This window comes from Gossypium arboreum, chromosome 11, assembly GCF_025698485.1.
Source record: "Gossypium arboreum isolate Shixiya-1 chromosome 11, ASM2569848v2, whole genome shotgun sequence".
In the NCBI taxonomy this organism is placed as follows: domain Eukaryota; kingdom Viridiplantae; phylum Streptophyta; class Magnoliopsida; order Malvales; family Malvaceae; genus Gossypium; species Gossypium arboreum.
This window is the reverse complement of record NC_069080.1, coordinates 29,598,045-29,619,259: the sequence shown is the minus strand read 5'-3', so window position 1 is coordinate 29,619,259 and position 21,215 is coordinate 29,598,045. Positions and strand designations below refer to the sequence as shown.

The window sequence follows — 21,215 nt, the reverse complement described above, 5'->3', positions numbered from 1 at the left end:
AAAACAAAACTTTTGTCTTTTATGCGATTTAGTCATTTTTCTCACTTAAACTCATAATCGCTAAAATTAATTCACCAAAATTTTCATGTACTTATGTAATCATGCTATGACACATAAAATAATATTAAAAATAATTTCTCTAGCCTCGAAATAGTATTTTCGAAACCACTATTCCGACTAGACCCAAAATCGGGCTGTTACACTTGATGAGGATATGTGTTAGGGCTTTTGGCCAAAATTGCTTTAATATGCTTTGTATGCTTACCATAAATATAAATGAATGGTAAGTTAATTTCCCGTTATACGAACTTACTAAGCATAAAATGCTTACTCTGTTCTATTTTCCTCTGTTATATAGTAATTCGAAAGCTCGTTAGGTTGGAAGCTTGGTGGAGATATCATCACACTATTCATCAGATTATCTCTGTATATTTTTAGTAAATCAACTTTGGTTATAATGGCACGTATAGGTTAACTTGGCCAATGTTGGCATATAAATGTTTTGCTTGTAACTAGCCATTGGAATGGCTTGTGATGGACATGTTTTGATGTAACTATAAAAGGCTATATCATGTTTGATATGTAACATCATGATTTTCGGGTTTTTCGCGATTCTTGATATTTTAAGTAAGTTTCTAAAATTTGGTATGTGATTATGGGATTCATAATTTGGGTATGTAAATGTGCTTATGGAAGGCCCATGAGTTGGCCAAAACCCGGTAGAATTTTTAAATTTTAGACTTAGGAGTTAGGGGTTCTGGCTAGGTGCCTTATATAAAGTTGTGGGTAAAATGTAACACAAAAAGAGCTTTAGTAAAGTGGAAAGGGTGACGCCACTTAGCTCCTAAAAAGGTGGCGTGTGGAGCATAAGGGAAGACAGGGGATCGAGTCCCTGTGTTGGCAAATAAGAGTATTTATTTTTATGTGCAGGAAGGGTAAGTGTTGGAACCCAAGTGGATTCTGTAAGAGGAGAGTTGGATCAAGTCAAATGCATAGATTAAGGAGGGATAAGGGGAGAGATTTTAGGGATTTGATATGAGGATAGAGTTGGCCGAATAAGGGAGATTGGAGGGGGGATTTTCGACAGAGGGGTTTAGTTAGGGATTTTCGGCACTTAGGTATTGTTGTGCCGTTTTCTCCTTTTGGGTGTGTAGTCTTTTTTTTCTCTTTTTCTTTTGCAGCCGAATCTACCATCTCTTCTTCCATCTTTTCTTCCTTCTCCTTCTTTTAAACTAGCCCACTATTCCCTCCATTCACCCATTGTTTCTTTCCTTTATCTCTACTTCTGCCGAGATACCACAAAAAGCCGAAATCAGTGAAGATAAGGGGTGCCGATTCTTTGTGACCAGCAACCTTTTCTTTCCTTTTCAATTGTTGGCATTCAATTCCTTTATCTTTTAGGCGTACGGATTCAAGAGAAGAAAGACTGTGGTAAGTGCTCGAACTCTAAACGATTCATAGAGTAACTGTTGGCCAAAAGTTGAAACCCTATAATTTAGGGAGATGGCCGAATATGGGTATAGGCTTTATGGGGTCTTCTTTTAATATTTTTTATGATTTCTATAGTGGAGGAGCAGCAAGGCGTAGTTTCGACTTGAATCAGCTTGGATCTCCGGAGTGGCTAGATCTAGTCAATCAATATCGGAAAGGTAAGATTCCTAAGGCCATTATGGATGGTGGCCGAATGTGTAAGTATTAGTATAAGATGGTTCTTGTTTTGGGTCAATTAATGGAAGATGATTTATTAACGGTGGAATATAGGAGAAATCGTGTAGGAGATCTCCTCGAGGAATATCACCAAGCAGGTGTGTAACGAACCCTTTTTCATAAGCTTAAAGCGATAAATGCCGAAAAACCGAAATGCTGAAATTCTGGCATTTCGAGGACTCGTGAGCAAGCGAACGCTCATTAGTTAGTTAAATTCATTGAGATGATGATCAGGAACATTGGAAACAGTAAGAACGTGATTTGTTTGGCATTCACGGTAAGTTGGGCCTCGAGGGGCTGCAATAGGGCCCAATAGGCTTTCGGGCCCATTTGGGAAAAATTGGTAGAAAACGAAAATCTGTTAAATTTCATGATAAGACTGTTAATAATGTTACGGATATAGGCTAAATGGGCCTAGATGACAAAATCGGCTAAGTAGGGCCCATTAGGGGTTTTAGGCCCAATAACTCGATTTCGCTAAAAATGGGCCAGAATCACTGTTTGCACCCATGAATTGTTAGTAACCATTAATGAACATGGAAACCCTAATTTTTTGTAAAATTACAAGATTACCTTTATAATATGAAAATGACTTTTTGCCCCTAAGTAAAAATGACCATTATACCCCTAGGGTTTAAACGTAAATTTTAATACATGGGATTTTGATAAACATGGTATGTATGATATGCACATGATATGCATGATATGTACATGATGTATTCATAAATGTATTGGGTTGGGTTTTTATATGGATGGAGGAAGTGTAAAAGGGCTTATGCCCCAGTTATGATAAAGGGCTTATGCCCCAGTTATGATAAAGGGCTTATGCCCTGCTTATTAAAAGGGCTTATGCCCTGATTATTAAAAGGGCTTTGCCCGATTATTAAAAAGAGGCTAGGCCTCCAGGTTATATGATAAAGCACTATGCCGCCAAAGGAGAGTTATGGCGGGTGGGTCGAGTTAATCCCACATGGTGTGTTGGTTGGCAATGTGGAGAGTAGCGGATGGTGGGTTGAGTAGTCTCCCAAATGGGCTTGCATTCTCTCATTGACATTACATGTGATATTGAAATGGGCCTATGGGTCATACCATTTACTGATGAAAGGCTTCGCCCAAGAATATGAAGTATGAAAAGGCTTCGGCCCAGTGTTATGAAATATGAAGTGTGAAAAGGGCTATGGCCCAGTACATGTTGAGATTGGATTTGGGCTTAGGCCCAACAGGCTGTTATTGTTTTGGGCTCTGAAAGGGGCTTGTTGTACACTGAGTTTCCAAACTCACCCCCTTTCCTTAACCTTGCAGGTAAGCCTTAATGTGGGGACTTGGGCTGGAGGGGATTCAGAGTAGCCACAGTGATCGCCTTTGGACTTTTAAATAAGCGTTGGTTTTCATTAAATTTCCTTTAATTATTATTTATTTTTGGGTTGTAATAAGGCCATTTTAACTTTCCTTTTATTTCTTTTCGGGATTATTTTAATTTTAATAACTTTAAACCTGGTTGATAATTATTCAAAGACTTAGGACTTGTTTTCAAAACGATACTTGTTTTCAAAATAGCTCAACACCACAATTAATCGATTTATCAAAGACGTCCATTTAAACAATTTTAAACTCGATATAACAAAGTGTGGCTATGGTTGTGGGCATGTCTAGGATTGGATCCAATCAAAGAGCTTGGTACTTAAGCAGCCTTCATGGCTCACCTCCTCTATCTCGGATACCTACCTGGTGCCCAGCTTCCATACACTTTGTTAACTCAACAAAATATATGGTTTTTAAAACACTAAGACAGAACGTGGGTTTTCAACTCCAATGTGGCACGTCTGATTCGGCCATAACGTCTGGGCCGGGTTTGGGGTGTTACATGATATGTGTTTGAAATGGTTGATTGATAAAATCATATTGGTATATTAATGATTTAATTGAGTTAGCATATGTGGTAAAATATGCATATATGTGAATTTGGTAAATTAGGTAAGTTTGTATACTTGGTTATAAGAGCTAATATATCATGTATAAGACTTGATTTTGAATGGATTTGAATGTCTTGTATTGCCTTGAGAATGTGTTTAAGTGTTTATGTAAGTGGAAGACAAATTTGGGTGAGAAATATGGCTTAGAAATGGCCTTATTTCGTCTACACAAGCAGAGATGTAACGACCCAAAGTTTACGGGTATCGAAAAATCAAATTTTTGGGTCATTATTTCTGTAAAATGAATTCATAAATATTTATTAGAAATATTTACGAAGCTAGTAGTGTAGTTAATTAGACTTTGGTTAAGTGAATTAGCTTGAATTAAAGTTAATTTAGTGAAAGGACTAGATTGAATATAGTGTAAAAGTTTAATTATAGATTAAAGAAAATTCAAAGGACTAAATTAGTAAATAACCTTAAGTGACAAATGTGTGGTAAAATTAATTACATGTGTATAAAGTATAATACATACATGTGTAGTATAAATATATGTTTACTTATATTATAAGTAAATAATAATAATAATTACTAAAATATAATAATAATATAATATAATAATTAAAATTAAATAAAAGAAACAAAATAGAAAAAAGGAACAGAGAAGAAAACGAAATAGAAAGGAAAGAAAAGAAAAGAAAAGAAAAGGGAAAATTAGGGTTTTGAAGTTTGAAGCTTATTTGGTAGGTCAATTTAGTCCATTTTCTTGTAATTTGATGTTTTTAGAATCTTAGAATAAAGACCTACTTGAATTATGTTGAAATTTATAAAGTTAGTGAATTTTTAGATGTTAACTAGATTGAACAAATAGATGAATTATGAGATAAAATGACAGAAATTCAAGTTAGAAGTAGGAAAAGGATTGAATTGTAAAAAGAGATATAAGTTTTGTTATAGTAGGGACTAAATTGATGAAATTGTAGAATTAGTGTTTTATGAAGGAAGTTAAATGTTAAAACTTGTTAAAGATGGGTTAGAATGAAAATATGATATTAGTTTTGAAGAAAAAGAATTAGCTATGGCTTAAGGACTAAATTGGAATTTTTGTAAAAGTTACATGAAAAATATAAGTGTGTGTTATTAAATGACATGTATGGATGATTTTAAATGTTAATTTTTCCTAGCTAACGTAGCACCGGAAACATCATCAAAGAAGGGAAAAGAGAAAGTGAGCGAAGATAACAAATAAACTCGAGAACCACGGTTTGTATTTCTATAAACTAAGCTTTTAAATTAAATGTTGTATGTATTACTTTACTATGTTTGGTAAGTAAGTTAAAGGTGAGTATTGTTAAATTTGAAATGTAATAACTGTTATGCAAAAATTTGAAAGTGAAATGAAAACCCTATTAACAGTATCGGCCTAAGTCGGATATAGTTGGTATGCCATAGGATTAGAAGTGTTCAGGGATATTCCGACTTTGTGTCGATAAGGCACTATAAGTGTCAACTCATCACATCGTTTTGGATTCATTCGATGAGGTACTCGTGTACCGCCATCATTATCTTATTATTGTTATCATTACGGTGTATTCCGGCTTCGGCCGATGAAACACTGTATACTATCCCGGTGTGTGGGTTGGATCCGTGTATCCATCCAGGTCTGAGTTATGTTAATAGGAGTAAATTACTGCACAGAAGACTGAATGATACTGACTGAATTGAATATCTTACTGGTTTCAATTCTAATGATAAATGTTATTATGAAATGAAGACAATTACTTGAATGTTCATGATGTATTTATTTATTGGATTCTATGGTTTAAGTATAAATGCATAAATTAAGTATTGGTTTATAGAAATACCACTGAGTGTATACTCAACGTACGGTTTGTTTTCGTGCGCAGGTTAGGTACAAAGTAAGTAACATCTCAGCATCCAAGCCAACTCCCGAACTCAAATACTTGGTGATGTATCTTATTTTGAGGAATGGCATGTACCTAGGCTGTCTTAATGTTATTTTGAGTATGAATATTACTAGTGTAAGGATGATAAAGGTTAATCTATATAAGCAAAATTTATGTTTATAAAATAGTCACTTATATAGTTTATTTTGATTGATTTGGATGGTATTTAAGTATAATGTTTAGAAATTCTATGTTAAATAGTTATTGAAAATACGTGAGTTAAATCGTTATACTAGTGGTTTTAGTGTGTATTAGATATGTTTAATCATGTTTTGAACTAATTGAAAGATTGTATTTTAAATTGCTTGCTACTCAAGGTGTGCAGGGTTGGTAAATTTGAACTATAAGGTTCATTTTGAATCCACACAGCATGTCACACGGGCGTGTGATTAGACCGTGTGAGACACACGGCTTGCACATGGGCATGTTGACAGACCGTGTGTCCCTTGCATCCTTAAATGTGAAGTTAGGATAGTACACGGGCAAAAGACACAGCCGTGTGTCTTGGTCGTGTGAAAGACACAGGTTTCAAGCATGGTCGTGTATCAAAATCGTGTGAAAATAGCTTAAAAATGGTGAAAAATCAGTTTACCACACAGCCTAGCCACATGGGTTTGTACCCAGGACGTGTGCCCCTTTGATGCTTAAGAAATTGCAAGTCAGAATTGCCCACGGGCTGGCCACACAACCATGGGAGCCACACGGGCATGTGCCCTAACTTCAAGAAATTTTTTTCAAAGTTTTCCAAAGTTACCAGTTTAGTTCCAAATCACTTTTAAAGCATGTAATGGGAGTCGTAGGCCCATATTAGGGATTTTATGGTGAAATTTGAAAAGTTTTGATTTGGAATGCAAATTTATGACTCAGTTTTGTATAAATGCTAGTGTATAAGTTCGGTAATGCCTCGTAACCTTATTCCAGTGACGGATACGAGTTAGGGGTGTTACAAGAAACACGAGCATGTGTCTCAGCCATGTGTGACACACGGCCTAACAAATAGGCGTGTGTTTTGGACATGTGTCCCCTGCGTCATTAAAATTTAAAACAGAATACTCAATTTTTTTCACACAACCTGGCACACGGGCATGTGGCTTGGTCGTGTGACCCTTGTACCTACATACAGCCTAGTACACGGGCGTGTAATTTGGCTGTATATCCAAATTCAGAGAGTTACATAGGTGTGGAAAAAGGCTTGGACATAGCCACGTGCCCTATTTTGAATACCCACACTGCTTGAGACACAGGCGTGTGTCCCCTGCACCTTGAAAATTTTTTGAGATTTTGTGAAAAATACTCTGAGTATCCGGCTTAGTCCCGACTTGTTTCTAATGTGTATTTTAGACCTCGAGGGTTTATATAAGGGACTTATTGATTGATTTCTGTTATGAATATTGTATAAGGTGAAATATTTGTTTAATTGATCTGTAAATTTTGGTAATGCTTCGTAATCCTATTTCGGTGACATATACGGGTTAGGGGTGTTACAGTGGCTGAATATTGGATGGAGTTAATGAAGAGAATTATGGAGGATTTGGACTGTACTCCAGAGCATAAATTGAAGGGCGCTGTGTCCTTGCTTAAGGAGAAGGCCTATCGTTGGTGGTAATTTATGGTAAAAGGTGCACAATGTGAAAACATAAATTGGGAATACTTCCAAGAGGCCTTCTAGAACAAGTACGTAGGCATTAAGCATATGGAAGCCCACAAGCTCAAGTTTATTATGCTAAAATAATGAGATAAGATGGTGGCAGAATACGAGACTGAGTTTCTAGGACTTAGTCACTATGCCTAAAGTATGGTCACCACAGAACAACAAATGTGTAAGATTTGAAAACGAGTTACGATTCGACCTTAAGATATAGGTTGCTCCACACCAGGAACAGGTGTTTGAGACTTTAGTGGAGAGAGCCAAAATCGTTGAGAAAATCAAGCAGGTGAATTGAGAACAATGAGAAAAGAGTAAGGTATCAATCAAGAGAGAATCTGATTTCATTACCTCAATTACTCATCTTATAAAACAAGCAAGAGAGGGTAAACCGCAACAAAGGGTTCTATGGCTAAATCTGGGGATAAGATGTCCAACTGTGCGCACTATGGAAAATGCCATTTGGGCAATTGTTGGAAGAAATTGGGTGCTTATTTCTGTTGTGGGTCAACTAAGCATAGGATTAAGGATTGTCTTCGATGAACCAAACAGACACAAGCGTCGGCCCAAAATTAGGCCTAAAGTCGAAGAGCGAGCCAGTTACTTCCAAAGGGCTGAAACCAAAATAGGGCCGCAAATGTTGTTGCAATAGGTGCAAATTGAACCAATGCTAGACAACCCACCCTTTTTTATGTTGTTAAAGGTCGTGATGAGAGGGATGCATCCGATGTCATTACAGATATTTTTACCATTCATTTTTTCCTATATTTTGCCTTAATAGACATAGGATCCACCCAGTCGTATGTTGTATGTAAAATGTCTAAAAACTTGGGTGTTGGGGTAGAGGAAACCACTAGTAATGCACCTATAATAAGACCTTTAGGATAATCAGTTATTTTGAACAAAATCTATAGGAGATGTCCATTAGAGGTTCAAGGGGTAGTGTTTCCCGCAAATTTAGGTATGGATTGGTTAGTGGAACAACAAGTTAACCTAGATTGTGCCTTTAAGAGGGTAACCTTGAAAACAGTTGAAGGTAGAAAAATTGTAATGGTTGGGGAGTGACAGGATTATTTATCCAATGCAATATCTGCTATGGTCGTTGAGAAGTTAGTCTGAAAAGGGTGCGAAACTTATCTAATCTATGTGATGGATGCGAATGCCAATAGCTCTACCTTAGATAGCATCCGAATCATTAGGGAATTTCCAAATGTGTTTACTAATGAGTAACCAAGGTTACCTGTAGATCGTGAAGCGGAATTTGGAATCAATTATTACCAGGAACTGCTCTGGTGTCGATTGCTCTTTATTGCATGGCACCTACCGAGTTACAAGAATTGAAAATCCAACTTTAAGAGCTTTTGGATTGCAATTTTATTAGAACCAGTGTTTCTCCATTTGGAGATTCAGTCTTGTTTGTGAAAGAGAAATATGGTTCCCTAAGGCTCTACATAGACTACCAGCAGTCAAATAAGCTAACTGTCAAAAATAAATATCCTCTGCCTAGAATCAATGACTTGTTCGACCAATTCTAAAGTACAATAGTATTTTCAAGGATAGATCCAAGGTCAAGATATAAAGTGAAGGAGGTGGCTAAGTAGAAAACAAATGACAAATGATTTCAAAGCCAATGTTTAACAGACATTCTAAATAGAAAATATATAACATTTTCAAGAGCAATGTTTTCCAGATTAAGTTCCGTTGATGATGGGGGCTTGCTACTCAAGCTACAAGTGAAACTCACCTTAACCAATAAGATAAAGGCTAAACAACCCTTAGATGTGTCCTTGTTGCCATGTATTAAGAAGGTGGAAGATGGCAAAACTAAGGAATATGATTTTGATGACGATGGAATTTCGTACTTTCGAGGAAGGTATTATGTGTCAAATGATAAAGAATTAAGACAAATCATGCTCCGAGAAGCACATGCTAACCCTTATGCCATGCATACTAGAGGAAACAGGATGTATCAGGATGTAAAAAGTGTTAAGGTTCGAAAGAAAGGGCAAGTTAAGTCTTAAGTTCATAGGACTTTATAAAATCCTTAAGGGAGTCAGCCCAATTGCATATCAATTAGAATTACCTCTAAAAATGGACCGTATACATGATGTTTTTCACGTCTCCATGTTGAGACGATATCGGTCCAACCCTTCCCATATCGGACAAATTGAAGAGATCGAAGTGGGACTGGAATTGTCCTTTGAGGAGGAACCCATACAAATTTTAGATTGTGATATAAAGGTTCTAAGAAAGAAACGAGTTCCTCTTGTCAAAGTTCTATAGCGAAACCATTGCACAGAGGAGGCCACATGGGAACTGGAGGACGCATTTCGTCAACAATATCCTTATCTGTTTGAATAAGGTAAATTTCGAGGATGAAATTTCTTTAAAGAGGGGAGAGTTGTCACACCCTAAAATATAAGGGTTTAATTGAAATAATTAACCAGGTAATAACTTAGCCTAATGGTTAAGTAGCTATTGCACTCCCTAAGAGGTCTTAGGTTCAAACCACTCCTCTCTCATTTTTTTTTTAATTTCAGCAAACTAAGATAAAAACCACATTAGAATAAATATTATTTAGAGTAGAAACTTAAAAGAATGGGCAGCAATCTAATGGTTAATATTTCACACCCCTTTGCTTACCCAAGTTCGAGCCACCATATACCCAATTCCATTTCCTTTTTTCTCGACAGCAGGGGTAAATTACTAAACGACCCCTCAAAGTTTGAAAACCCTGGGTATTTAACCATATTCCGAATTGCATTATAAGTTTTGCTTTCTTTTCCAAATCCAAGCAAAATTTTGGCTTCTTTTCCCCTATTTCTTCCCCATTTTCTTTTCATCTTCTTCTTTACACAATATTTTTCCCCATTGTTGAATTTTTTTTCTTGAATTAAAATCTATTCCCAATTCAAGTTGTTTTTCAACCAGAATCGTAATCACCATTAGAAATATCCTTTAATCATTGTCAAGAATCAATATGTACATCTCAACCCTGATGTTTGATATCAAATCCTTATAAAATTTCAATCTAAGGACAATCTTGCAATTAATTAAACATTCTTTAATGGTTCTTGCCAAAATCTTTCAATAATATCATTGAATCTTGATTCCCAATGTTAATACATGTGAAATTTGTCGTTGAATGGCCTGATTTAGGTGAATTGAACCATTCTTGATCATGAGGAACAACGTTTGAGCTCTTGGTGAAAGGTATGTGTTCTTTTACAAGCAAATCGGGGCATATCGTACCTCGAATTAGAGCCACACAGCAAGCCACGCAGGCGTGTAGACCACACAACCCCTTACACGGTCATGTACCACTAAAACCCTAGGCTAGTTTGAATCTCACACGGTCAAGAACTTTCCACACGGCCTACCACACTGTCTAGTCTCCCTTGTAGCTTAATTTTGCAATTTCCATAGGCACAATCTATTACACGACCGTGTGCCCCCTATTTACAGTTTTGCTCAAAATTTTATGAATTGTTTAGTTTAGTCTCTAAATTATTTTTAGTGTTTTATCTCATTCAATTGAGTCTCTGATATTATGAATAATGTTGGAATCCATGATCTGATTGACTAAATTGTTATTGTATATACATGATATGTAATTGGTACACGTTTACTATCATTGAATCATTGATAAATATTATATTGTTACTCATACCACTGTGTTTCCAATTGCATGATCAGCATGACTACTGTTACTGATAAACTGAATACATGTCATGCATGTCTACTACTACTGTTAATCTGATAACATGCTAAACATGTCTACTGTTTCTATATTGTATTGTTATTAGCATTTCATATTGCATTGCATGGGGTGGGACACTTTGAAAAGTGGAAGTACTGGTAGTTTATCTGCAAACACTGGTGGTTTGTCCACAAACTTACTGGCATCTTTTATCTGCAAACCCATTGTGTATTTACAACTACTGGTAGCGTATTAACTTGCAAATACTGGTGGTTTGTCCACAATTTTTATTGCCAGCTTTTATTTGTAAACCCGTTGTATACTCACTACTAATGGCAATGTATTAACCTGCAATACTGGTGATTTATCCACAAATCAGAGTTTCCAAGATATAAGAGTTTTGGAGAACTCTTACTGTGAAGTGTGACAGTGGAGTAGGACATTTTACTGTTAAACTGAAATTGCATTGCATTGCATTACATCAATACGCACAAGCATGCTTGAATTAACTGTAAGAAATTCTATTACATTATATGATTATTACTATAATTAAAACTGTTATTATGAATGTTTGGTTTATTATACATCTACACTATTTCTCTTGTGATGGAACTCACACTAGGCTTCATAGCTCACTCCCCTTTTATTTCTATCTCTACAAATAACCCACCAAGTTAGGACACGGACACGACATTTGAAAGGTCTCGATTTGATTTTGATATATTAAAACACTTTAGGTCTATTACTTGATATTTTTATTATTCAAAGACTGTAATGCTTTATTTTTTGAATTGTGGCATAAGACTTAAAATTTAGGGTTTTCTTTTCTTATAGCATGCATGACATTTAATTTATTTTTTTAATGTTGAAAGCATGGGTTTTAAATTAATTATGCATGAAACATATATGTTATTAAAACTGAATAAATATCACTTTTTCGCTACTAGGTTATAATTGAATTTTGAGTAATAATTAAATAAGAAATTACTAAGTTTCAAAGGTAATCACAGTTACGAGAATAATGTTAAATTAATCGGTTTTTGTTAACTTATGAGTTCTTCTGAAAATAAACTAAGTTTTTGTCTAAAGATAAACAAGTATTTTAAAATGACTATTTTATAAAAATCTGATAGCTTACTAGGCCATTTCGGTAGCTAATGTAACCTTTCAAATTCGAGTCTAACGTTTAGGCCAGGTTTAAAATGTTACAAAATCAATTGAACTAGCAGTTGAACTGATTTCGAACTACTCTAACCAATTGGTTCGCAAAACGATTGGTCAAACTAGTTTAAAGCAAATAAATTATTAAAAATTATAAAAATCAGTTCAACTACTAGTTCAATTGGTTTTTTAGCCCAGTTCAACTAATCTGTATTGATTCGCAGGTTAACCAAATTTTTACCTTTCATTGAATATATACCTCAGTTGGTTCTTGATCTAATCAGTTTGGTCTAATTTAGATAACATTGAATTTTGGAAAAAGTTTATATTTTTACAATATTTTTTAAAAATATTTTATTTTTATTTTTTATTTTTATTTTTATTTTTAATTTTTTTTATTTTTCATATTTTTATTTCTTAAAATTAGAATTTTTATTTTTTATGTTTTTGTTTAAAATAAGAAAAAATTTATGTACTTTTAGATGGTATGGACAAATTGACAAAAAACTATAACTATTAAGGGTAAAAAAGCTTACAAATTTTAGAAAACCATATTAACCCGTAAACCAGTATGGACTGGTTGAATTGGGCTAAAAATCAATTGAATTAACAATTGTACCTTTTCTAGTATTTTTTATTTTTTAATTTGAACCAGTTGGACTAATCATAATGGGAACCAATTGGTCAAACAAGCTCAAAATCGATTCAACCGAGTTTTTAGCTTAGTTCAAGTAGTCTGTACAGGTTCGTGGGCCAATTGATTTTTATCTCTCACTAGACTAGTTTAGATAACATTGAATTTTGAATTTTTTATATTTTAAAATAACTTTTTGTTTTTATTTTTTGAATTTTAAAGGGTTTTATATTTCATAATTGTTATAGTTTTAAAAGAATTACAATTTTTAAATTTTTATGTTTTTATGTTTTTATTTAAAATATGAAAAAAAATTATGTACTTTTAAAGGGTAAGGATCAAATTGATAAAAAAATTGTGAATGTTGAGGATTAAAAATTATTTTACTTTTGATATTATTTACTTTAACAATGAAATTAAATGAATGGACCAAGATTTTAAATTAAAAGAAGTAGAGTGACTCATCCTCTGAACATTAAAATATAAAGACTAATGTTAAATTTTAAAAATTTGTTAATTAAACACAAACTTCTGTTGAAATCATTAGTAAAGTTTATTGGATTAGGAATTTGAAAAACAATTAATGTAGTGAAGTAGTAACAGACCTACTAAGATTCATGAGCAACCTTTTTAGTTGTACGAAATCCAAGCGAGCTTTTTCTTTAACATTTTTTTGTTCCCTCTATTTCTCCTCTCCACTTTTTTTTTTTTAATGGAGCCGGAACTGAGACTCCAAAAGTTTTATTTTGGATGAACGATATGAAAGTACAAGGATAATTGAAGAAATTATTTATAGCGTTCGTCGTTGTGATTTATGAGCAAGTGGCATGTTATTTAATAGCAAAGATATTCAAAGTCATATTTGAAGACAAGAAAATTACTAAAATATGATCTTCACTTCCATCTCTAGTTTAAAATGACAAATTAACAGAAAGAAAATCGCCACTATTACGGGCTTGGCTACACGTAAGTATTTTCTTCATTGTTTAACATATCCTTTTACTAAAAGTCATTTAATCTTATCCTTGTAAGGAGAACGACAGCCCTGGGAAGACTCAGGAAACACAGCTTCTCAGAAAGAAGCTTTAGATTTGTAATTACAAAGCCTGTTCTGCAACACCCACCTCTGCCAAAGCTCATCTGAATCTTCTAATGGATCCTCTCCTGCAGTGCCTCTTTAGCATATGCTGCACCCTTTTTGCCCTTTTCAGTTGCATATACTTTTATCAGTCTTCAAAGAAACCAACCAGAAGCTGTAATGCTCCACAAGCTGGTGGTGCTTTACCTATCATTGGTCACATGCACCTCTTTCGTGGTCAGCAGCTCACACACAAAACCTTAGGTGGCATGGCTGACAAATACGGACCTGTCTTCTCCTTAAGGCTAGGATCACACGAAGTGTTGGTTTTAAATAGTTGGGAAATGGCCAAAGAATGTTTCACTGTCCATGATAAAGTTTTCTCCACTAGAACAAGCATTACTGCTTCAAAGATTCTAGGCTATGATTTTGCTATGCTCGGGTTTGCTCCTTACGGACCTTATTGGCGTGAGATTCGCAAGATAACTACGATTGAGCTTCTATCTAACCACCGGATTGATATGCTCAAACATATACGAGTTTCAGAGGTAAAGAGTGCAATAAGAGAATTGTACAAGTCATGGCTTAGCAAAGGTAATGGAGGAAGTGGAGTATCCGTGGATATGAAGCAGTGGTTTGGGGATCTAACTCATAATATTGCTTTGAGAATGGTTGGGGGTAAAAGGTACTTCGGACCAAACGCTGATTGTGAGGAAGCTGAAGCACGAAGACGCGAGAAAGTAATGAGAGATTTTGTTCATCTGTTCGGAGTGTTCGTGTTGTCTGATGCAATACCATTTCTTAGATGGTTGGATTTCCTAGGATATGAGAAAGCCATGAAAAGAACAGCAAAAGAATTGGACAGTATTGTAGGAGGGTGGCTGGAGGAGCATAAACAAAAGAGGCTCATGTGTGGAGGGGTGATAAAAGAGCAGGATTTCATGGATGTGATGCTCAACATCCTAGAAGACGCCAACATTACTGGTTATGACGCCGACACAATCACCAAGGCTACTTGCTTGGTAAGAACTGTCAACACACAAATTAATCTTGTTCATTACACATATGTCAAAGCTGTCCTTTTTATAATTCCTAATCACATTCATCTATCTGTGAAAATGGGATCTTAAGAAAAACCAATTCTAATAATTATATTTTGTTCTGGCAGAATTTAGTCTCAGCAGGGAGTGACACAACCATGGTCACTCACTTGGGCCTTGTCTTTGCTATTAAATAATCCGCACGTGCTAAAAAGGGCCCAGGATGAGTTAGACATGCACGTCGGCAAGCACAGACTATTGGAAGAAACTGATATTAGAAACATGGTCTACCTTCAAGCCATTGTCAAGGAAACATTGCGCCTATACCCACCAGAACCAGTCATTGGCCTTCGGGCTGCAATAGAAGATTGCACCCTCTCAACAGGTTACCACATTCCATTTGGTACACAACTGATGGTAAATGCCTGGAAGATTCAACGTGACGAGCGTGTATGGCCAGAACCCCATGATTTTCAGCCTGAGAGATTTTTGACCACCAATAAGGATATGGATTTTCAAGGCCAAACTTTTGAACTCATCCCATTTGGCTCAGGACGAAGATCGTGCCCTGGGGTGTCACTAGCGCTCAAGATGCTGCACTTTATCTTGGGCAGCTTCTTGCACAGTTTCAAAGTTGCGACGCTATCAGAGCTGGAAGATGTAGATATGACGGAAAGCCCTGGGTTAACAAATCCGAAAGCAACACCTCTTGAGGTTCTCATCACTCCACGTCTTGATTCCAAGCTTTACGTGTTATAGGCAAAGAATTCATACATAAGCTGGAAGAAAAAGTATACACTGTGCGACTACTATGGTGAAATAGATGCATGTTTCAAGCATCTTGTAGACCTACACTCTGTTATTATTGTTATGTACTTATGGCTTTCCCACTTGTCTATGATTCAACCTGAGTAGCACTCCATCTAACAATCAAAAAGTCTTAATATCCACCAAGTCATAATATCTTAGAATTAGAGCATGAACAAGTTCATAAGCTACACAGAATACTACTGTCATGTGTCATCAACAACAAAATATTGATGATTCAAGAACTAATTTTCTCGAAAATATGGCCTATAAGGTGCTTCAGAAGATCTTGAACAGTATCATCAGAGAAATCCAAATCCTAAACATCTCAACTACTTCCTACATACATATTGTCAGAACTCAGAGCCGAGCAGTGCGAGTCTGTGTCCGCGAGAACTTTTTCAAGGGGACAATCTCATCCAAAACTCGAAATATGATGACATCAAAGACCATGGTATAACCGTTGGCTTTGCCTTCATCACTGAGCTCGAAAACACAAGTATCATGAGATTCCAAGTTGTTATCCAAGACAAATTTGGCCCATCCTCTGGTGAATGCTGTTCCCCAATATGGAGCTTCTGATTCTTACATCCCATACCTTGTTTTGAGGAGGGACTCTCAACAAAGTTCTTCTAACATCACCAAACATGTACCTCTGATGCCATCTTTTAGGAATTGTCTGCATAGAAGGGATTTCAATCAGATTGCTGATCCAAGACAGAGTTCAAGATTGAATAATTTAGAAAGATGAACGGCTAGACATAGTTGATTGCTGTAATAAACTTTTAATCTTGATTTTGAACGGCTAGGCATAGAAAATGGGTCAAGATTTTACCACTTGAAAGGACTTGTAAACATGAGAATCCTTCATTACAAGGGTAAATGAGGGTCTTGTTGATGGATACTGTCTGGACAATTTTCGAGGTCTTTGCTTCTCCTCCTGTGTTATCTCTCGCCTTTTCGATATGAAATACAGACTATATGATCCTTGCAAATCTACCGGTACCAAAAATGAAAGCAAATGTGAGTTTTAGCATATAGAGGCAGAACAAACCAAACTACCATCTACAATATTTTTATTCTAAAGCTATCTACTGGAGGCTCCTTACTTTGTTCTACACAGTCCTCCATTGCACACCCTGGGGCTCCATCCGATTCATCGATCGATACTTCCCCTTCAACAGCAGATTTTATAACTCGAGGCCGCTTTTTCTCTGTTGCCTTAGATTGATGATGGTTATAGTGTCAACAGCTTTTGAGCTCGGTCTTCCTCTTCTCTTCTTGATCTTTTTTTGCATATGGATTTTCTCCAAATCTATAATGTCTTCATAGTCATCTCCATCAATCAATACTTCCCTCTCGACAGCAGATTTGCCAACTCGAGGCTGCTTGTCCTCCCTTGCCTTCGATTGATGACGATTATCAGCGTCAACAGCTTTTGAACTTGGTCTTCCTCTTCCCTTCTTGATCTTCCTTTTCTGTATATGGGGTTTCTCCAAGTCTATAATATCTTCACAGTCTTCTCCATCTTCCTTGTCTAACACGCATCCGTCATTTGAACAGGCATTCGTGTGTTCCCTAACAAAGTATGATCCTTCTCGCTCACACCCACTTGAATCAAATATAACTACATTGAACGCCGAGTTGCCAATATAGCGGAAAACAAGCAGATAAGCCTTTTCCAACCTATGCTCCTCTACAAAAGTTGGCCAACCATTTTGAAAAACCACGTGGTTAAACATTTTCTCGACTTCCACAGTCCACATGAATCCGCTTGGACCTCTAAGGTGGATTGTTCCCAACAATTTCTCTCTGAAATTTTCCGTAAACGTTTTGGGTATCCTCTGCAAAAACATTAAGTAAAAAAAGTTGGCAACCAAAAGACATTAACAGGGAAGCAAGTATCTAGTTTATGTTGGAGGGTTCATTATTTGTCATTTAACAGATGATTTCTAAAATCACCAACCAATATTTTGAAAAACTGGTGCCTGTTGGATTCGAATTCTTTCCAATACTTGTTTTTCTCCAACACCCTGCACTTTTGAGTCGTTGCTGCCATTCCTGATATATACATGAAATACAGATTAATGATGAGATCAAACTTGGGTCTGTAATTTCTATTACCAAAACAAAAGATTGAATTAATGTAACTTAACTGGTGCAAAAAAAAAAAAAGGTACACAAAAAAACAAGAACAGGTTCTTGAAAAAAGAAAATACGAGATCTTTGTAAGAGGATCTTAAAAAGAGATTAAGAGTAAAAACCTTATACTAAAAGTTTAGAGCCGTCTTACTTGGAGGAAAATGTTGCATAAACTTAAAAAGGCTAACACTAATTTCGAACTCTCACAATCTTCCTTAATAAAATATAGCAGCAGAACCCTTTGTTAAAAGAAAAAAGTATATATGATATGAAAGTGACAAGAAAAGAGAAAATAAGAACTTGGTTTTGCATGAAGCTTGAAGATTTTATCTTTGAGCAGCATTGAAGAAAGCTGAGTTTCACCTTGTTCTAAAGCAAAAGAGAAAAGTTCTCTTGCAATGTTTAAAAGACAGACCAAAACCCATAAAAGGCAAACTGAAAAAAATTACCAGTATGGAGAGAAGGAAAAAAACAGGTGGTTTAGCGGGTTATTTTCACTTCTTTATTGCAGAATTTATTATTTATTAATATAAATATGTAAAGCAGTCTTTTGGAGTAGGTTTTTTCATGGATTAGATTGATATTCACGGTATGGAGTTCAGAAATATAAATTGATTTTGAAATAGCTGAGGATAATATTTAATCTAAAGATGTTTAGTTGTGAAAATATTTTTCAAAAAATATTATATAATCTGAAATTTTAAATGAATAACGACACATGTAGATGATAAAATCTTTATTTTAAAATGATATTTAATTAATATATATAATATGACACAAAATTAAATTATAAATCTAAAAATTCATCTTGTCTCTAAAATGTCAATGAAACAACAATGCCTAAATGTGCTCAAATATGCACTTAAGGATACCAATCTGATCAACGATAACAGAACCCAAAAGATTGGCCACCAAAGCGCATCACGAACACTCAACCTATGAACCAATCCGCCAACAAATCCACCTAAAAAGTTATCTCCGCCACCCGTTGGATCAATCTCGCTAGCCCCAAATGACTCTATTTTTGTTGGGTTTTGAATCAAATTAAACAACTTTGAATCAATTCAAACAAAACAATCAATTCAAAAATGGCTATAAAAGACAAAAGAACAAAAAAAAAATGAGAAACTGCAAAACAAGAGAAGCTGAAAACATTTTTCATCGTCCATTTTAAAAAGAACTATTACCTTTTAAATTACAAACTTTATCAAATATATAACAACTCTCACTAATAACATTGAAACTTACAAAACATTACGCGTACACTTAAACATACTGAAATCAGTACCTAAACACAAACTTATCAACTAATTAGCCTTTATTCATCATCAAAACAAATTACAACTGAACTAGACTAGTTTACCATGCAATTCTATCATACTTGCATGTAGCCATGCTTCAACTGCATGGTTGTGTTAAGAAATGGCCTACATGCAACTAAGTTTTTTGTTGCATGCATGTTGCAGCAGGACAACATGCTAACTTTGTTTGTATTTTATTACTTAGTTACATTTGAACTAAGTTAGTAATGTGTTAGTTTTTTTGTTAGGTGCTGATTGACTTGATTAAATCAACTTATCTATGTGTACAAGTAAGTTTTATAAGTTTCAAGATAAATTAGTGGTGTTAGGTATGTTTTAGGTGACTGTTTTGTTTTTTAGTCAAGCTGATTGCTTGTTTAAAAGCATGTAAACTTCAGTTATTAAGATGATGAACTTTTCAGCATATTTTCTTCTTGCTTTGGTTCTTTCATTTTAAGTTCAAAGCCTGACTCCTTTGTTGTGTGTTGCAAGTCATTAAAGTTTGTTGCTTAAGACTTTGCTTTGTTTTCATCTTTGTTTCATAACACCAACAATTGGTATCTAGAGCCAACTTCTTAGAGGGCATTTTCTCTTTTCTGTTCTCAAGTCAACATGTCTTCATCCAGTTTCTCTCCAACTCCACCACTAGTGTTTGATGGTGAAAGCTACCACATTTGGGTAGTAAAAATGAAGACATACCTGCAAGCATTTGACTTATGGGAGGTTATGAATGTTGATCTTGAACCACCACCATTGAGAGCTAATCCCACGGTAGCTCAGATTTGGCAACACTCTGATGATAAAGCCAAGAGGTACAAGGCAATGTCTTGCCTTTAACACAGTGTGTCAAACTTGATTTTCACAAGGATTATGGCCTCTGATACTCCAAATCAGGCTTGGGACAAGCTTAAAGAAGAGTTTTAAGGCACTGAAAAAATAAGACAATAACAACTTGTCAACTTAATGAAGGACTTTGAAAACCTGAAGATGAAAGAGACCGACACAGTTAAGTAATATTCAGACAAGATCATGGTTATTGTAAACAATACAAGACTTCTTGGGGACCAATTCAGTGAAAGCAAAATAATGGAAAAGGTTATTGCAACCTTACTTGAGAAATATGAAGCCAAGATTTATTCCTTGGAAGACTCGAGAGATTTGTCAACAATCTTCTTGACTGAGCTAATTAATTCTCTTTATGATCAAGATCAAAGAAGAGCTAGAAGACAAAAGGAGCACCATAAAGGTGCATTTTAAGCCAAGAGCAAACCAACCTCGAACTCCTCTAGTTACAAAAGGAAGAAAAGTTGGACAGACAACAAAGAGAAGTCTAAAAGATATGAAGGAAGGAGAAAATATCCACCATGTTCTTATTGTAAAAGGACTACTCATTTAGAAGCATGTTGCTGGTACAGGTTGTAACAGCCCGTTTTTAGGTCAAATCAGAATAGTGGTTTCGAGACTACAAATCCGAAGTCAAAATATTTATTTTATTATTTTAATAAGTTTTACAACATGATAGAATGATAGTATAATAGTATAAAAATTTCGTTAAGAAATTTTACTGTTTAAATGCTTAATTCAGTAAAAAGGACTAAATTGCATAAGGTGTAAAATATGAGTTCTCTAAGTGAAATGAACCAAATGACTATAGAAATGAAAAGAATGAGTACTTGCATGGTAAATACACCATTAATAGAATTAGTGGACAAATATGGGCTTATATCATGAGAATTATAAAGTTAATTAACAAGGTTATAATAGTAATTATGAAATAATGTTTAATAAATAAAATAAAACATAAAAATTCATTAGTTGTCATCTTCCTTCCACCGAAAATCAAAGCTTGAGAAAGCCATTAAATAATCTTAAACATTTGATCACTTGGAAGCTTAATCAAGGTACGATTTTTACTCGGTTTTTAATAATTTCTACGTTTTTTAGCTCATTACAGCTTAATCTAGCTAGCTCGTATCTCTATTTTCGAAACTGTTATAGATTTTGAGTGATGCCATTGTTGAATGCTTGGTTTTTTAAATGTTTTATGATAGATTATTAAAGTCTGAAGCTAGATTAACAAGTTTTATAAAGTGATTTTTGACAAAATTGTCAATTAGGGA

At 35.1% G+C, this 21,215-nt stretch overlaps 1 protein-coding gene and 1 pseudogene across 2 annotated transcripts; one reads left to right on the top strand and one right to left on the bottom strand.

Moving 5' to 3' along the window:
* The first annotated feature begins 13,597 nt into the window (after positions 1-13,597).
* LOC108485664 (cytochrome P450 CYP82D47-like) lies at positions 13,598-15,737 on the top strand (annotated as a pseudogene).
* A 54-nt stretch (positions 15,738-15,791) lies between these two features.
* On the bottom strand, positions 15,792-18,303 carry LOC108485917 (putative B3 domain-containing protein Os03g0621600). 2 transcript variants are annotated; one of them, XM_053022062.1, is made up of 5 exons: positions 18,244-18,303; positions 17,619-17,713; positions 16,762-17,496; positions 16,488-16,648; positions 15,792-16,331 (listed from the first exon to the last, which is right to left on the bottom strand). In XM_053022062.1, the coding sequence occupies exons 2-3, from the start codon at positions 17,709-17,711 to the stop codon at positions 16,843-16,845; spliced, it is 747 nt and encodes a 248-aa protein (XP_052878022.1). In that variant the 5' UTR covers positions 17,712-17,713; positions 18,244-18,303; the 3' UTR covers positions 15,792-16,331; positions 16,488-16,648; positions 16,762-16,842. The 2 variants fall into 2 exon arrangements, with proteins under 2 accessions (XP_052878022.1, XP_017645248.2); XM_017789759.2 differs by lacking the exon at positions 18,244-18,303 and having other exon boundaries at positions 17,619-18,220.
* Between the last annotated feature and the right edge of the window lie 2,912 nt (positions 18,304-21,215).